This window comes from Aspergillus neoniger (genome assembly GCF_003184625.1).
Source record: "Aspergillus neoniger CBS 115656 unplaced genomic scaffold BO87scaffold_16, whole genome shotgun sequence".
Taxonomy (NCBI): Eukaryota; Fungi; Ascomycota; class Eurotiomycetes; order Eurotiales; family Aspergillaceae; genus Aspergillus; species Aspergillus neoniger.
Genome location: NW_020291144.1, coordinates 585,684 through 599,558, shown reverse-complemented (window position 1 = coordinate 599,558; position 13,875 = coordinate 585,684). Strand labels below are relative to the sequence as shown.

Sequence of the window (13,875 nt, the reverse complement as noted above, 5' to 3'; positions counted from 1 at the left end):
TGGAAACCCCAGGCTGAAAGCGGTGGAGAGGAGTCAGCCAGTCAGGTGCCGCCAGCCAACCAATGGCACCTGAATCCATTAATTCAGTCCCGTGTCACTCTCTCAGGCTCTCTCTTTCTCCTGACCTGTTCCGGAGAGCGCTAAGACTTAAGGAGAGCTGGCGGTGGGCCTGGACAACAACTTACTGCTCGCTCCCCCTCGGCCTTGTCCTGCGTCTTTTCCCCTCGTTCCTTTTCCCAAAATCTTTACGGATTCTAATCTATCAATTTGTCTGTGCTCGAGATTTGGCCTCAGTTTTCATTCCTGAACACCAACCCCCACTTATATACCCCCCACCTTTCCAATGCTTCAAGTTCCAGTGCGGGAGCACACCAACGTGGCCTCCACCAAGGCTGTGATCTTGGTATGTGACGCTAGTGACTTCTGCCTCCTGTATCAATCTTGCTGACGGAATTTTGCCTTACTTAGGTCGGAGGTCCGTCTAGAGGAACGCGCTTCAGGCCTCTGTCCCTTGACATGCCCAAGGTTGGTTGCCCCTCTCTGCCTTAGCTATCCCGCAATTCATGAACCCCTCCGCACCAACCCTCGATTTCGTCACCCGCAAGCTTTGTCGCCGCTACTCACAACTTGGATTCCTTGTTAGCCCCTCTTTGAAGTCGCCGGTCATCCTATAATCCACCATTGCCTGAAAGCTCTCGCCAAGATCCCCGATATTCGTGAGGTCATCCTCGTCGGCTACTACGATGAAACTGTCTTCCGCGACTTCATTAAGGACTCCGCCAAGGAGTTCCCTCAGTTCAAGATGCAATACTTGCGTGAATATACGGCTCTGGGCACCGCTGGCGGTCTCTACCATTTCCGCGATGCCATCCTGAAGGGCAAGCCCGAGCGCATCTTCGTCCTCAACGCTGACGTCTGCTGCTCCTTCCCCCTTGGCGAGATGCTCAAGCTGTTCGAGGAGAAGGATGCGGAGGCCGTCATCCTCGGAACAAGAGTCAACAACGATGCCGCCACCAACTTCGGTTGCATTGTTTCCGATTCCCATACCAGACGGGTTCTGCACTACGTTGAGAAGCCTGAGTCGCACATCTCCAACCTCATCAACTGCGGTGTCTACCTCTTCGCCACCGAGTGCATTTTCCCCTCCATCCGCAGTGCTATCAAGCGCCGTACCACCCGCCCTCGCCTGCTGTCATACCCTTCGTCCGAGAACTTGGAGTCCTCTTTCATCGCAGCGGAGGACGAGGCAGAGAAGAGCGAAGTCCTTCGTCTGGAACAGGATATCCTCTCCGATCTGGCCGACAGCAACCGTTTCTTCGTCCACGAGACGAAAGATTTCTGGCGCCAGATCAAGACGGCCGGTTCCGCCGTCCCCGCCAACGCCCTTTACCTCCAGAAGGCCTTCCAGGCCGGATCTGACGAACTGACCCCTCCTTCCGCTGCCATCGTGCCCCCAGTCTACATCCACCCCTCCGCAACAGTGGACCCGACAGCGAAGTTGGGCCCCAACGTTTCCATTGGACCCCGTGTGGTCGTGGGCGCAGGCGCTCGTATCAAGGACTCGATCGTGTTGGAAGACGCCGAAATCAAGCACGATGCATGCGTGATGCATTCGATCATCGGCTGGAGCAGCCGCGTTGGTGCCTGGGCCCGTGTTGAGGGTACCCCGATCCCCACGGGCAGCCACTCGACCAGCATTGTCAAGCACGGCATCAAGGTCCAAAGCATCACTATCCTGGGCAAGGAGTGTGCCGTGGGTGACGAGGTACGGGTACAGAACTGTGTGTGCCTGCCGTTTAAGGAATTGAAGCGCGTATGTAACCCCATCCATCCACATCATCTCGAAACATGAGGCTAACAATATTCCCAGGACGTCGCCAACGAAGTTATCATGTAAAAGGAACATGTGACGTTTTTGGATGTGACATGCATATTATGTGATATCTGTTCTCTTTCCCTCTATCCTTGGTCCCTTTGACCATTCTGGCTACCCCCTTGTTGGCGGTCGGATTGCCGAAACTACGTGCTTAGATCTAGCTCCAACCTAGAAACGGACCATGAATGAATTAATCATGTGTCCGTGGACATCTCCCAATTAATATGCTAATATCTGTTCATAGCTGGATTATCGGCCAAGTACTTGCTATAAGGCATTCAGGTATCTAATGCTAAGCTATCCAAGTCATATAACAACCAGATCAAATGGCATTATCGCTGAAGACAAATAAAAGAAGAGTAAAAAATTCCTGCATTACGCCCGCCAGTATATGAGCCTATTCAAAAGTCAAGGAACTATACCCATTTTACAATGCAAGATCGTAACACATCAGTTCAGTTTGAAGGGCATGAAAAAGCCAAGATAAGCTGACTTGGCTCTCACGCAGAGACAACACGCAGATGATCGTCCCAACAGGGTCGCGTGACCGTTCTGCATTCGTGGAACGCGTACACCCAACCCCTACACAACCATTCACCGATACGCAGCCGGATCATAACTCGTCTGCTCCGTTGGCTGACTATAACCCGCAGTACCCCCGTAAGCACTAAACCTCACCCTTGGCTTCCGACGTCCCTGCACCGGAGCCGCATCGGAGTACTCCTCCGCCTCATCGGCATGGTGCTGCTCCAACGAGCCAGCCCCATACGCAGGAGGGGGCGGCATACGCTGGCTGGGATGGTACAACGGCTCCGGGGCGTGCTGGTACAGGGGTTCTTGTTGGGGGTGATTGGCGTAATAGGGGTGGTCGGCCTCATCGGGCGGGTAGGGACCAACGCCGCCGGACATGATGCTGCTGTCGCGGTTGTGCATCTTGTAGTCGTTGAGAGCGGTGCTGCTGGCCATGGGGTCGTACTGGCCCAGGCGGGTTTGGCGGCGGTAGACGATGACGTCCAGAGCGGCGGCGGCGATGTGGGATGTCGCAGCGACGATGGTGAAGGTGAAGAGGGCCTTGTAGATCCTGCAGACGCTGATGCCGGTCGAAGTGCCCCAGTAGGTTGCGTTGCAGGTCGTTAGGATGGTGTGGGACATGCTCCAGCTTAGGAGGCCGAGGGCGATGAGCCAGAGGACAAGGACGATGCTGTTGGTGACGAGGTTGAGGCGCGGAGAGAGGCCATAGCAGCAGTGGGTTAGGGTGGTGAGGATATAGTTTAGGAGGGAGAAGACGGTGGCTATGAGGAGCTGATGAGTTGAGATGGGTGTTAGTGGAGTGTATAACAGAGATGGTGGGTAATGTGGTTGCCTTACGATTAAGAAAGCCCACGGGAGCTTGTAGTTGTTGCTATGCAGTTGGTTGATGAATACGGCCAAGATAATGCCCACAATGAAGGTGGAAATCAGGCCGAACAAGCGAATGGTATGGAATGGAATCGGGGGGTATTGGGATGGCTTGACTGATGCTCTGGACCGCATGTTGGCGATGCGCTGGGATGAAGCTTATCCCAATCGCGGCGGGTGTGGGTGTGGGGTGGAATGAGATCGAGAATCCAAGTCGTCGATAAGCAATTAAGATGTCGATCCGCTGCGATATGATTGCAGCGCGATAGATGTTGAGATATTCTCATGTACCAAATGGATGGAGGAAGGAAGATAAACAAAAAGTAAGGGAAAATGAGAGATGACAACAAACAGGAGAAAAGTCAAAAGGCAAACGGACGAGAGTTGCCATGCAAAGAGCAAAGCCTCGCTGTGGTGGACGATCGCGACTCCACTGCGGGTGTTGCTAAAGAAAGAAGCGGTTCGGGGGAGGGTGACGCCGCTGCTGATGAATCTGCCCCGGTAACTGTGCGTGGCTCGCGGTTGGCGTCTCACCTGTGGGCCAGTGTGAAGTTTAACTTGTTCTCCAGCCTCCCCCAGGCCACCCGGTAATCTAACGTGATAGTGATGCTGATACTGATACTGATGCTCCTTTTAATGATTGTTAGCCTGGTATGAGTTTATTTTGGTGTGGTTGTGGAGGACAGTTGACACGTGCCTGACATCTGCCCAATTGGTCCATGGATCCACCCAGGAACCAGTGGGCATCTTCACTACTACTATTACTACTTACTACACCATGTTATCTATGAATAGACCATGCGTGATCTTGAATCCACTTGTTCATGAAAGCAGGATGCTAGAGCTTTATAGATGCAAAATGTTTTGTTTTTAAACTCATTGATGAATCACTTAGTATGTTTCATGGTTACTAGTTGGGGATAACAATACTAATGAGAAGCTCTCCACATCAAGCTACCAACAGTAGCTCCCAAATTTATTGAAAGAACTGTTAATGCTCTAATCTAGCTGCTTCGTGTCATTTTTTTAGGTACTCCCTCACAATACACACCTGCGGGATGCCGCCACTTCACGGCATCGTGGATACAGCATTCGTATCGATCTAAAGTTCTCTGCAATGGTTGTTTCTATGCAGAGTACGGTGTCAAGTCAACTCCATTCTATCTTTTCAGGTCTCGGAGATATTGAGCAACATCAGAACACTAGGACACTTTTCGCTCCCACAGTGAGAAGACGTGTCGCCGTCTAGGGCGAGCCCAATGGAGGCAGTCCCTACACTGAACTTGTTCAACTGCTAGCCATCCGAGTATGCTGTCTGGCATTTGCAGAGATTTTCTGGGGCGATTGTCAAGGTGGAAGTGGATTTGACGCTCTGGTATACTCGAGGCTTTCCTCAAGTTCAAGGGCGATTCTTTTCAGTCCAGAGTGACAGAGACGGTCTAGAGCTAGCCTTTGAAACTGACGGCCTTCTACATTCTTGCCCAAACCCCCGTCTGTCACTATTATATACCCGAGACGGTCCATTTGGGCGAAATAAATACTACTAGATCATGAGGTTCAAGCACGCATCAAACAGCGCAGGGAATACAATCTTGGCCCTGTCTTGTGACACATTCGTGGCATCCTCTCTCAACCGTCCGATTTCGATTGGTCCACTATACTATTGGGGTATGAGGAAGTTACATTGTATGCCGGTTATATCATCATGCAATCATTAGGCGCTTTGCGCGGATCTGGCATTGGAAAGCAAAGAAACAATAAGGCGGGCTTTATAGCAGCTGCAGGTGAAGTGGAGGGTGCATGTGATGATCTCATCTGGCACCAGAATGGTCCGTGCACCGGTAGTGCCATACTTGACCGCCTGTTCGCCGGTCGGCGCCAACCGATGCAGTAAACATGTCCTTACTTTCTATAATTCACTCTTCGTCTCCTCGTCTTCAGAACATTACCCTCACAAGCATGGAGTGTCTTCGTTAACCTCAACCATCCTGGGTCTATCCCACCAACACCAATCATCTCTAACTCTTAATCGGCTTCTCGTGATAGACAGACGAAGATGCCGCCGCCCCGCCGCAAGAAGCCCCTTTCGCTAAGGATTCGACAATGGATTCATCGGCTTCGCACATGGCGCTCGCCGTTAAACCTACGCGGCAGCCTGACAAGACTACGGGCATTTGAGAGACACCCGGTCTGGGCTCTGGTACGCCTTTTTATCCCGTTCCCTTCGTGGAAATTTCCCGTGTCCGACATTATGCCGGCGGCGGAAATGATCGGAAACGAAGAATTGCTTCTTCTTCGCCACGACAATATGATCGACCTGGAGAGCATACCGATTTGGCGCGTTCGCGATACCCCCTTGAGATGTTTGTATAGAATGTACGAAGCTATGGCATCTGGTGTATACGAGGTTTTAGGCACCGAAACTGAATACTTTTGGTATCAGAAGGGGTGGTCATTACAGTCGATCAGCGACCCCAGGGACGAAGATCCCGTGCGCTATGCCATCATCGCATGTCTCGTTGAGGAACTTGTCGTTGCGTTTAATTGGCGTCTAAGTCTAGGAATGCGTCGGAACCGCAAGCACATCATCCGAAAGACGGAAGACGACCCGTGGCCCCCGTATACACCGCTGATAGGTCCTGCATGGACGGGCTCTGTTCCGGCGCTCTCGGCCAGCGACTTGGACGGATTACCCGGACGTTACATATTGGAAGGAAAACTCGTCTTAGAGGACGGCGGATTGAATAAAATCTTCGCGCGCCGCAACATCATTACGAATGTTGGCTGGCTTTATACGATCTGAACCGCAAGCCCTACGCTACCACGTTTTTTGTCTCGAAAGTAAGGGGACCATCCGCTTCACCATCTGGCGGTGTGCACGTAACTCCTTGCCAAGTACAGTCGAGAGTTCATAGCGAGCCCATTGCGCAACCCGACTGTCTGCGACAGCCTTTCAAACTACTTGGACCTGAATCATGCCGCACTTGGAGCAATTACTCAACTCCCACCTGCAAGGGACTGAGATGGCTTCAAAGAAACACATCCTCGCCATAGGTTGCCTTGTAAGCAGCAGCCACACAGTTCATGGTCTCGACGTCTGGCATGACGTCAAAGCCATTCTTGTTCAGTGTGCGACAGTACTCCTTATCCAGCTTACCCCCCTTCCTCTCTTTCATGAACTTGAGCATTGCAACAGCATCGGCCAGATCAAGCTCCGCTTTGCGCCCCCTCTCCGCACAGTAGATGCGGCGCAACTTCCGCTCCAGCGCCCATTCCACAGGTGCTGCAAATACGAGCAGGGTGCCACTGGCCCAGAGGACAATATTTTGCTTGATGGCGTCCTCCATCAGGATCTTCCGCGTCTTCTCTGTAACGAACACTCCCACATCTTCGTTGGCCCAGTCCTCCATGTAGTGAGCCTCATTGGCGACTTCCCGGATGGACTTTTGCAACGGAACCTTGATATCCTCATCGTTGGCCCACTCTGGGTCAAGCAGGAAGTCCATGTCCGTAGTTGTCTTTCTGTTCTTCAGGTACATCACAGAGAAAAAGCCCCCTGCCACGATCATCCGGATGGGAGCGAAGGCCATGATCATGGGATCCGTGCCGAGTTTGGCATCCAACAATCTCAACGCTAGGAGCGCGTTATGGATTAGAAACTTTCGCTAGCCCCTGAGGTAGCACCGCGAAGAACTTACCTTTATGAAAGTCCTCCATGTCCAAATACACCTTGCGCTTCGTCATGATTGCGCGCAGAACGGTGCTAGGACCGTTTTCTGTGGACTTGGGAGGGCAGCCGTGGTGCAATGCATGAACGGGGGGATGTTTGTGTTGGTCCTTTGACGGAGAACCTTGGGCGGGTTTGGGGGGTCCCGCACCGAGATTCTGGGGTCAAAGCTGGAGGAGGGAGGGGGAGGATCTCTTCCCTTTTAAATAAAATCACTGGAACTGGCACACGGGCCGGGTTGCTTATGTCAGGTTCGTCAGGGTTGAAGTGAAGCTGGGCTTGAATGGCATTCACGATGTTGCCCTATCTCTCGCCAGGTCCCATATTGGGCTGTCTCCTGCATTTGCCTCGCATTAGTTGACACTTGTCGACTGCTTGCTCGAAGGTCGCTCGAGGACCCCGCCAAGCTGGTGAGGCGTCGAATTCCACATACCGCATCTAGACCGATCTGCGTCGGATACGTGGGTGATGCTGGATCACTGTGTATAATTCTGAACTTTTCTTTGCTATATATCACTTGTATAGTCCAGGTTAGCGTGGGTTGCTACGCTGTACATTATAGGATATCCATCAATGTATTATAGAACGTGTACAATGAATTCGTGGATGTCTTGGTCGTGGATGCCATCAATCTCAATGCTTAACATAGACCTGGAATAAATTATTTATAATTTTCTTATCATATAGACTGTGACTTGAGTCATTAGCAGTCCAAATTCATAGCGGTCAGCACACCATCACCAGTAGCGTGATAAGCCCCGTCCCCCGAGGATTTCTCCGCAGCCGAAACTGCAAAAACGCGTTATCGGGCTGCTGCCTCCGCATCGCCCTTGATACTTGAACACCTCTCTCTTCCGTCATCCTACACCTGGTACCTTTTTCCACATTCTCACAAACAACACCAATCCTTTTCCTCCAGTTACTCCATCAACAACTCAGCACCATCTCCCACCGGGATCCAACCCATACATAACTGACTATTACCCCTCACCCACCCCGCGCCAGCACCAACACCAACACCACCACCACCATGTCCACCTACGAAGGTACCTCTACCATCACACCTCCAAAACCCAATACTAACAACTAAATAAAACCAAAACAGTGGAACACAACACCACCGACCCCTCCACCACAACCCCCACCAACAACAACAACAACAACAACAACACCAGCACAACCCCCTCCAACCCGCACCGCCACCGTCGTCCCGACCTCTCAACCTTCTTCTCCGCCCTCTCAGAAATCACCCCGGACGAAGCGCGCCATCGTCCCCATGCGGTCCCCGTCCCCCGAGACGTCAGCGCCGCATTCTATTCCCTAGCGGAGGCATTGGACGTGATGCGCCGCGACGGCGGCGGCGGCGGCAGCGGCAGCGGAGCAGCTATCCCCAGCGCGATCGGAGAAGTGGAAGGCGGCGACGAGAACGACCTCCTCACAACGATGATTCAGAGTCTGCTTAGCACGGCGGAAATGCCTCCTAGGGAGGTGGAGGGCGCGAGTGAGGAGTTTTGTGATAGTGCGTGGATACCCCCCGTTTCCCCCATCCGTTTTCCCAACAACTTCGGGTGTTTGATATAAATTGGTTTTGGTTTGGCTAACTGTTTACTTGGTGGGTTGTGTAGTGCTTGATCGCGTCCCCCGCACGCAATTGAACTCTTCTCAGGTCTGCCCGATATGCAATAACCCGTTTCTGGAGGATCAGTACCCGCTTGTGGTGAGGTTGCCGTGTCATCCGACGCATTTATTTGATTTGGAGTGCGTGAGGCCGTGGTTGAGGCTTAGGGGGACTTGTCCGCTTGATCGGACGGATTTCGCCAAGCAGGAGAGGGAGAAGGTTGAGGCGAGGAGGAAGTTGGCGGAGGAGGATGAGGAGGAGGAGTGGGATGGGATGTATGCTTGATTTGTTGTCTCATTCTTTTATTCGAAGGGACTGTTGAGTTGGGGGTAAGGCTTGAATTTGGGAGGTATAATGAGGTATGTGAGAGTGGTTTGTATGGAGTTGGGGTTGGGTTGGTGAGGAAGCGAAATGCGTGCATATAGTTTTGGGTATGGCATAGTGATATCTATTTACTGTATGTAGTGTATATCTTTGTACATGTTCACGTTATGAAAGAATGGCGATGATGCTACCGCTTGTCTGCTCAATCCTTTGTGCGGATGGCCAGTTTGCCTGCCTTGTCGATGACTGCCTCCAGTCCGCTACGTTCCAACATCCCTGCATCATCCTTCACCACTTCCCGCGCTTCGAGCTCCTCGACCATCTTCTGGTTCTCGCGGTTGCCCTCCAGTAGGAACTTCAGGCACATGACGGCGTGTTCCTTGATGTAGGGGTTGTGCGCATCAAAGTTGGTGCAGGACAGGATAGTCTCGACACCACCGTAGCGACGAATTTGGTCTTGCACCTCGGGGCACTTCCATACAAGAGACGACAGAACAAGCACGACGAGTTTCTTGAGGTTGCGCCATTCAAACTCGGACGGATCTTCGGTGATTGGCGGTGATTCGGCCCGAGAGCCGGGGGCATCAATCGGGTCCGGGTCACCGGGATCGTATGGGCGCTCAACTGCAACCGGCGCGGGAGCCGTGTGCTGGGGCTCCTTGGAGGGGTTGTTGTGTCCCAGGTTGAGCGCGCTCAGCTGACCCTTGGGAATGCTGGCTTCGAGCTCCTTGATTAACGTGACTAGGTCGTAGACAATCTCCCACTTGACCAACAGATTCTTCCAGTCGTTGTTCTCTGTGAGCACAGCAAAGAACTCGAGGAACTGGTAAACACCCTCATAGACCCGCTCCATGTCCCACAGATTCAGTGGGAAGTCCTCAGGCAAAGCCCGCCCAGCTCGGATCTGGCCCTGCAGGTAGATCAAAGCGCAAGTTTCGGGAATGATGTTGCCGCGGAAGATCGTGAAGATGTACCGGACAGTAAGGATGTCAACTCTAGAAAGCGGGGCCGGGTTCTTAGTCGCTGTTCCGTTGGGCTGGGTTGATCCTGTAACCGACGCAGGGGAGTACTTGGCTCGGAAGATATGCGTGAGAATCTTGACAACCACTGCCTGCGCGGGCGAAATGATGTCCTTGGGTTGGCCGAAATCGGAGTATGCATGAGACATCAAACCATTTCTCAAGACCGCGTCCATAATCTGAACCATCATCTTGAAGTAGAGTTCGTCGTCAGGGAGATCCCAGGCAGCGATGAAGATCAACAGCTCGCGAAGCAGGTTCCTACCCGTCTCCTGAGTGAGCAAAATGTGACATCTGAGGGCCTGCATATTCCTCGAACCACTTCTCTCCCCACCCTTCAAGCCGAAACTATCCACGATACCAGCCTGGATGATCATTGGCAGTGCCTCGATCTCTGCCGGGCCCAGTACGAGTGGAATATCAGTCAGGAGACCCCGCTGTTGGTCGCCTGGCCGGCCACGATAGTCGTCGTCATCCTCGTCGTCCTCTTCCTCTTCTTCCTCCATACTTCCGTCTGCAACAGCCTCCAAGCTTCGCGAGTCATCGTCACCGACCGTGCCTGCATCACCAGTGTCGTAGTCCTGATCACCGTCGCCAATCTGCGAGCTCTCCTGCAACCGGGCCATCAGCTCGTCTTTAGCCTCCTGCAGGGTTTCTGCCGCTGACTGTGCTGAACGCGGCATGCTCATATCTTCCTCCATCACAGTCGCATCGCCACCCGAAAGCGCACCGTAATCTCCAAGATCGGGAAGATCGGTCCAGCAGACACGTGGGAATCCAGCCGTTGCGCTGCGATCAATCGTGACAATCGCTTTCTTGCGAGGCGGCTCATCTTCTGGCAGAGCAGGAGGTAGGTCCTTAGCCCTGTCCTGGAGATCAGACCATCCATCAACCTTTGCACCGAGTATGGCGGTAAGAGCGGCGCGAATCTCCTTCACCTGTTCTGGATCCTTCCCCATTTCCTGTATGGCAGTCAAATCGCGTCCAAGCAGCTTTTCCATGTGATCCTTGATGTTAGCAAGAAGTAACATGGCTGCCTCTTCCTTGATGGTGGCAGGCTCTCTCGGGAAGTTTGAGATGGTTTCCAAGAGCAGATCCTCTGCGGTTTGGTCGTAAAGAGCCCTTATCGGGGGATTTACTATCCTCTCTCCGGTCTTTACGATAGGCGCCATTCCTTCCTGCTGACTGCAAGCGGGGTCAAGGGGCTCCCTGGGCTGGATAATGTTCGAGTCGCCCGTTGAGTGGTACCCAAACAAATCTAACCATAGCACCATCTTGCGTTGTTCGTTGTGCATGATGAAATTATGCAAGAACTGCAAGCAAGTGATAAGAAGGCGCTTGTAAAGGTTGACAACCTTTTGCCAGCGCTCTTCGTTCCTTGCATTCGTCTCCCCGTCAAACCCTCGCGCGGTTACTCTAACGCAAGTATCTACCAGGGCTAAGATTCTCTGATCGAAACCTTTCTCCGCCGCCATGTTCTGCGCCTTCTTCGTGGTGGCGAGGAGGTTACGGGCAATCGTACAGAGATCATTTAGGCGCTCAATGTCCTTGACTAGCGAAAAGTAATTGTAGGCTATTAGGTTGGAAGAGGAGTGATCGTAATTTGCCGTCGGGGGGCTCTTCCATGCAAACGATTGGGATTCGAGGACCGGGATCGCCTTCGTCAGTACGTCTGTGAAGCCTTGCCAGATATCCGGTGATAGGCCAAGGTTATGTCTGTTACACGAGAAAATGGTCAGTATGCAGGAGTAGAAGTAGGTGGCGGAGAGACGGTGGGCCACTGGACAGTGACTCCGATTTAAGACAAGAGAAAAACATCGTCGTACCTGACATCGCTCTCCTGGTGTGTCTTGTATAGAATCTGCTTCCCGGCAGAGAGCATGTGTTCTAAGCGTTTGTCGTCAATCATCCCGCGGGTTTCGTAGTGGCTCAAGGTCCCCGTCAAAATGACCTTCAACATGAGCTCCGCGGGGGTGCATTTCGGCTTGATTTCCGCTGCCGTGCGGTCGGCCATTTTTGACGATGCTTGTGAAGATTCGTAGCACAAGCTGCTATCCAGCGTTGACCGCGCAATGTATAGTCGGGAGGGGTGTGGGAATAACGACAATGAGGGACGCTCGGTGGAGAAAGAATCATTGAACCGTCGAGGGGAATTTTTCCGGCTCCGTCCCGGCAACTGCCTTTTCGGGTAACCTTACAAGGTACATGCACGAGGGCCAGTGAATGTGAAGCATTCTTATTCAGCGAGTCATAATTTATATACATAGTGATGTTAGCAAAATATCTACTTAGACCACCTTCGGTCGAACGGCTAAACCCAAGACATGACGCAGATTGTTCCAGAATCCCAGATCATAGATGTTGTCAATCTCCTTCATACTTTGCACCTGAACCCACCTCCGGTCGATTGGTGCATCCCTGTTGCTCGGCTGCTTGATCTCATTGGAATCCCGCGATAGCAAGCATCCTTCCTTAGGCGGCTCACCATCGGTCAGTATGAGTACCTGATCACTACTCACTGGCCAAAAGGACTGAGCACTCTGGTACTCGGCCAACAAGGGTGAGCTGCCATAGATCTCGGCCTTGCTAGATTTGTAAGCCATGCCATCTGCAACCTCTTCTTTCCAGTCTGACCACTTTGAGCTTTCGTTGGTTGTCATACCAGCCCAGATCAAGTAGGTGTGGTACACCATAAAGGCTGCCGCCAATGGGGCTGTCATGGTCATCAGCAGGGTAATAGCACCAATGCGAATATCGGCAGCGATAACTACAGCCCATATGTTGCAAAATCCAGTCCAGGTTTGCCGAGTCGTCCGCAAAGGTGAGCCCGGTGGTATCAGTCTGTCGTATGTTTGATACAGGAGAGTGTAGCCCAGACATGAGCCGTAGATCAGCATGAGACATAGTGACAAGATCATGGAGAGAAAATAGTGGTAGTTGTGTAGTCCGACACAGTTCATGAGCCAAACGCAGTGATGGTCATGCCGTGCAACGCAAGCTTTGCAGATGCTGCAGTGTTTACTTCGTGCCGGCTTGACAATATGACATGTGCGACAACGCTGTCCTGGGTGAAATATGACCTTATCGTATGGATAGCGTTCCATTTCACCTGTGTAATTCTTTGGGGTGATGAATGACTTGGTGGTAACGCTTGCATACAGCAAAACGTAGGGCATGGTGGCAATGATCGGAATCCATATATGGTGGATTGTGGAGATCCTAGGCCAAGCAGTTGGGATGAACATACATTGCCCTGCAATCATAAGGGAAGAGAAGAATATCTAATATTCAATGTTAGAGGACGCCGTTGGATATCAGACACATGGACTAACAAGGATCAACGGGTGATTTTCGTGCAGAATGTAACTACCAGAACAAGACCAGCAGTGAGACAGCCAGCCATTCAGTAGCCAACTGTCAAGGTAAAGAAGCCCATTAGGGATGTGTATCCAAAGAGCCCTATACAGCCAACCAATGGGAGTTTTGCTACAGGAAGCATCGATCAGTCACTGCCCTTACAACGAAATGCTGCAGCCTACCGAAACGCAGGGAGTCTCCCGAATAGCGCCACGAAAACAAACCCAGAGATCCCAAGGATCACAAGTGCAATATTTCTTATGGCTCCCATCGTTAATAGGTTTTTGATGGTATCTTTGGGAAATTTCTTTCGGACCAGTCTGTTGTCTCCCTCGCCTTGTTAGTATGGGGCAAAATCGTAGTGGGAACAGTAATGCAAGTCAGAGCTATGAAAAGAGGATAATGCCACCCTGTCGCTTAGACCAGAGCTGGCATTATCAGTTGACAGGCTTTGGCGCGCCTGCTTGCAACCACTATCGCCATGTTGCTGAAGCTGCCGCCCAAGTGTCCACCGGGTATTTATTTTCGAGTAACAAACACGTGACTTAATTGCCTA

The 13,875-nt window shown here is 52.1% G+C and overlaps 6 protein-coding genes across 6 annotated transcripts; 3 read left to right on the top strand and 3 right to left on the bottom strand.

Annotated features, from left to right (window-relative positions):
• Positions 1-147: 147 nt before the first annotated feature.
• BO87DRAFT_376707 (mannose-1-phosphate guanylyltransferase) lies at positions 148-2,204 on the top strand. The gene is made up of 4 exons (XM_025623362.1): positions 148-403; positions 469-525; positions 644-1,813; positions 1,871-2,204. The coding sequence occupies exons 1-4, from the start codon at positions 344-346 to the stop codon at positions 1,895-1,897; spliced, it is 1,314 nt and encodes a 437-aa protein (XP_025479819.1). The 5' UTR covers positions 148-343; the 3' UTR covers positions 1,898-2,204.
• Positions 2,125-3,842, bottom strand: BO87DRAFT_459186 (uncharacterized protein). Its single transcript, XM_025628935.1, has 2 exons — positions 3,245-3,842; positions 2,125-3,178 (listed from the first exon to the last, which is right to left on the bottom strand). Exons 1-2 carry the CDS (start codon positions 3,407-3,409, stop codon positions 2,471-2,473), a joined length of 873 nt encoding a protein of 290 aa, XP_025479818.1. The 5' UTR covers positions 3,410-3,842; the 3' UTR covers positions 2,125-2,470.
• A 1,334-nt stretch (positions 3,843-5,176) lies between these two features.
• BO87DRAFT_57194 (DNA-binding protein) lies at positions 5,177-6,163 on the top strand. The gene has a single exon (XM_025629393.1). It carries the CDS (start codon positions 5,331-5,333, stop codon positions 6,075-6,077), a length of 747 nt encoding a protein of 248 aa, XP_025479817.1. The 5' UTR covers positions 5,177-5,330; the 3' UTR covers positions 6,078-6,163.
• Positions 5,996-7,109, bottom strand: BO87DRAFT_376703 (uncharacterized protein). Its single transcript, XM_025623361.1, has 2 exons — positions 6,973-7,109; positions 5,996-6,908 (listed from the first exon to the last, which is right to left on the bottom strand). The coding sequence occupies exons 1-2, from the start codon at positions 7,016-7,018 to the stop codon at positions 6,304-6,306; spliced, it is 651 nt and encodes a 216-aa protein (XP_025479816.1). The 5' UTR covers positions 7,019-7,109; the 3' UTR covers positions 5,996-6,303.
• A 728-nt stretch (positions 7,110-7,837) lies between these two features.
• Positions 7,838-9,173, top strand: BO87DRAFT_334888 (uncharacterized protein). The gene is made up of 3 exons (XM_025620465.1): positions 7,838-8,047; positions 8,107-8,520; positions 8,627-9,173. Exons 1-3 carry the CDS (start codon positions 8,032-8,034, stop codon positions 8,902-8,904), a joined length of 708 nt encoding a protein of 235 aa, XP_025479815.1. The 5' UTR covers positions 7,838-8,031; the 3' UTR covers positions 8,905-9,173.
• BO87DRAFT_406862 (uncharacterized protein) lies at positions 9,146-13,873 on the bottom strand (the record flags this gene model as incomplete). The annotated part of the gene is made up of 6 exons (XM_025626027.1): positions 13,502-13,873; positions 13,295-13,448; positions 12,280-13,243; positions 12,168-12,197; positions 11,789-11,987; positions 9,146-11,678 (listed from the first exon to the last, which is right to left on the bottom strand). Exons 1-6 carry the CDS (start codon positions 13,588-13,590, stop codon positions 9,146-9,148), a joined length of 3,969 nt encoding a protein of 1,322 aa, XP_025479814.1. The 5' UTR covers positions 13,591-13,873.
• Positions 13,874-13,875: the final 2 nt, after the last annotated feature.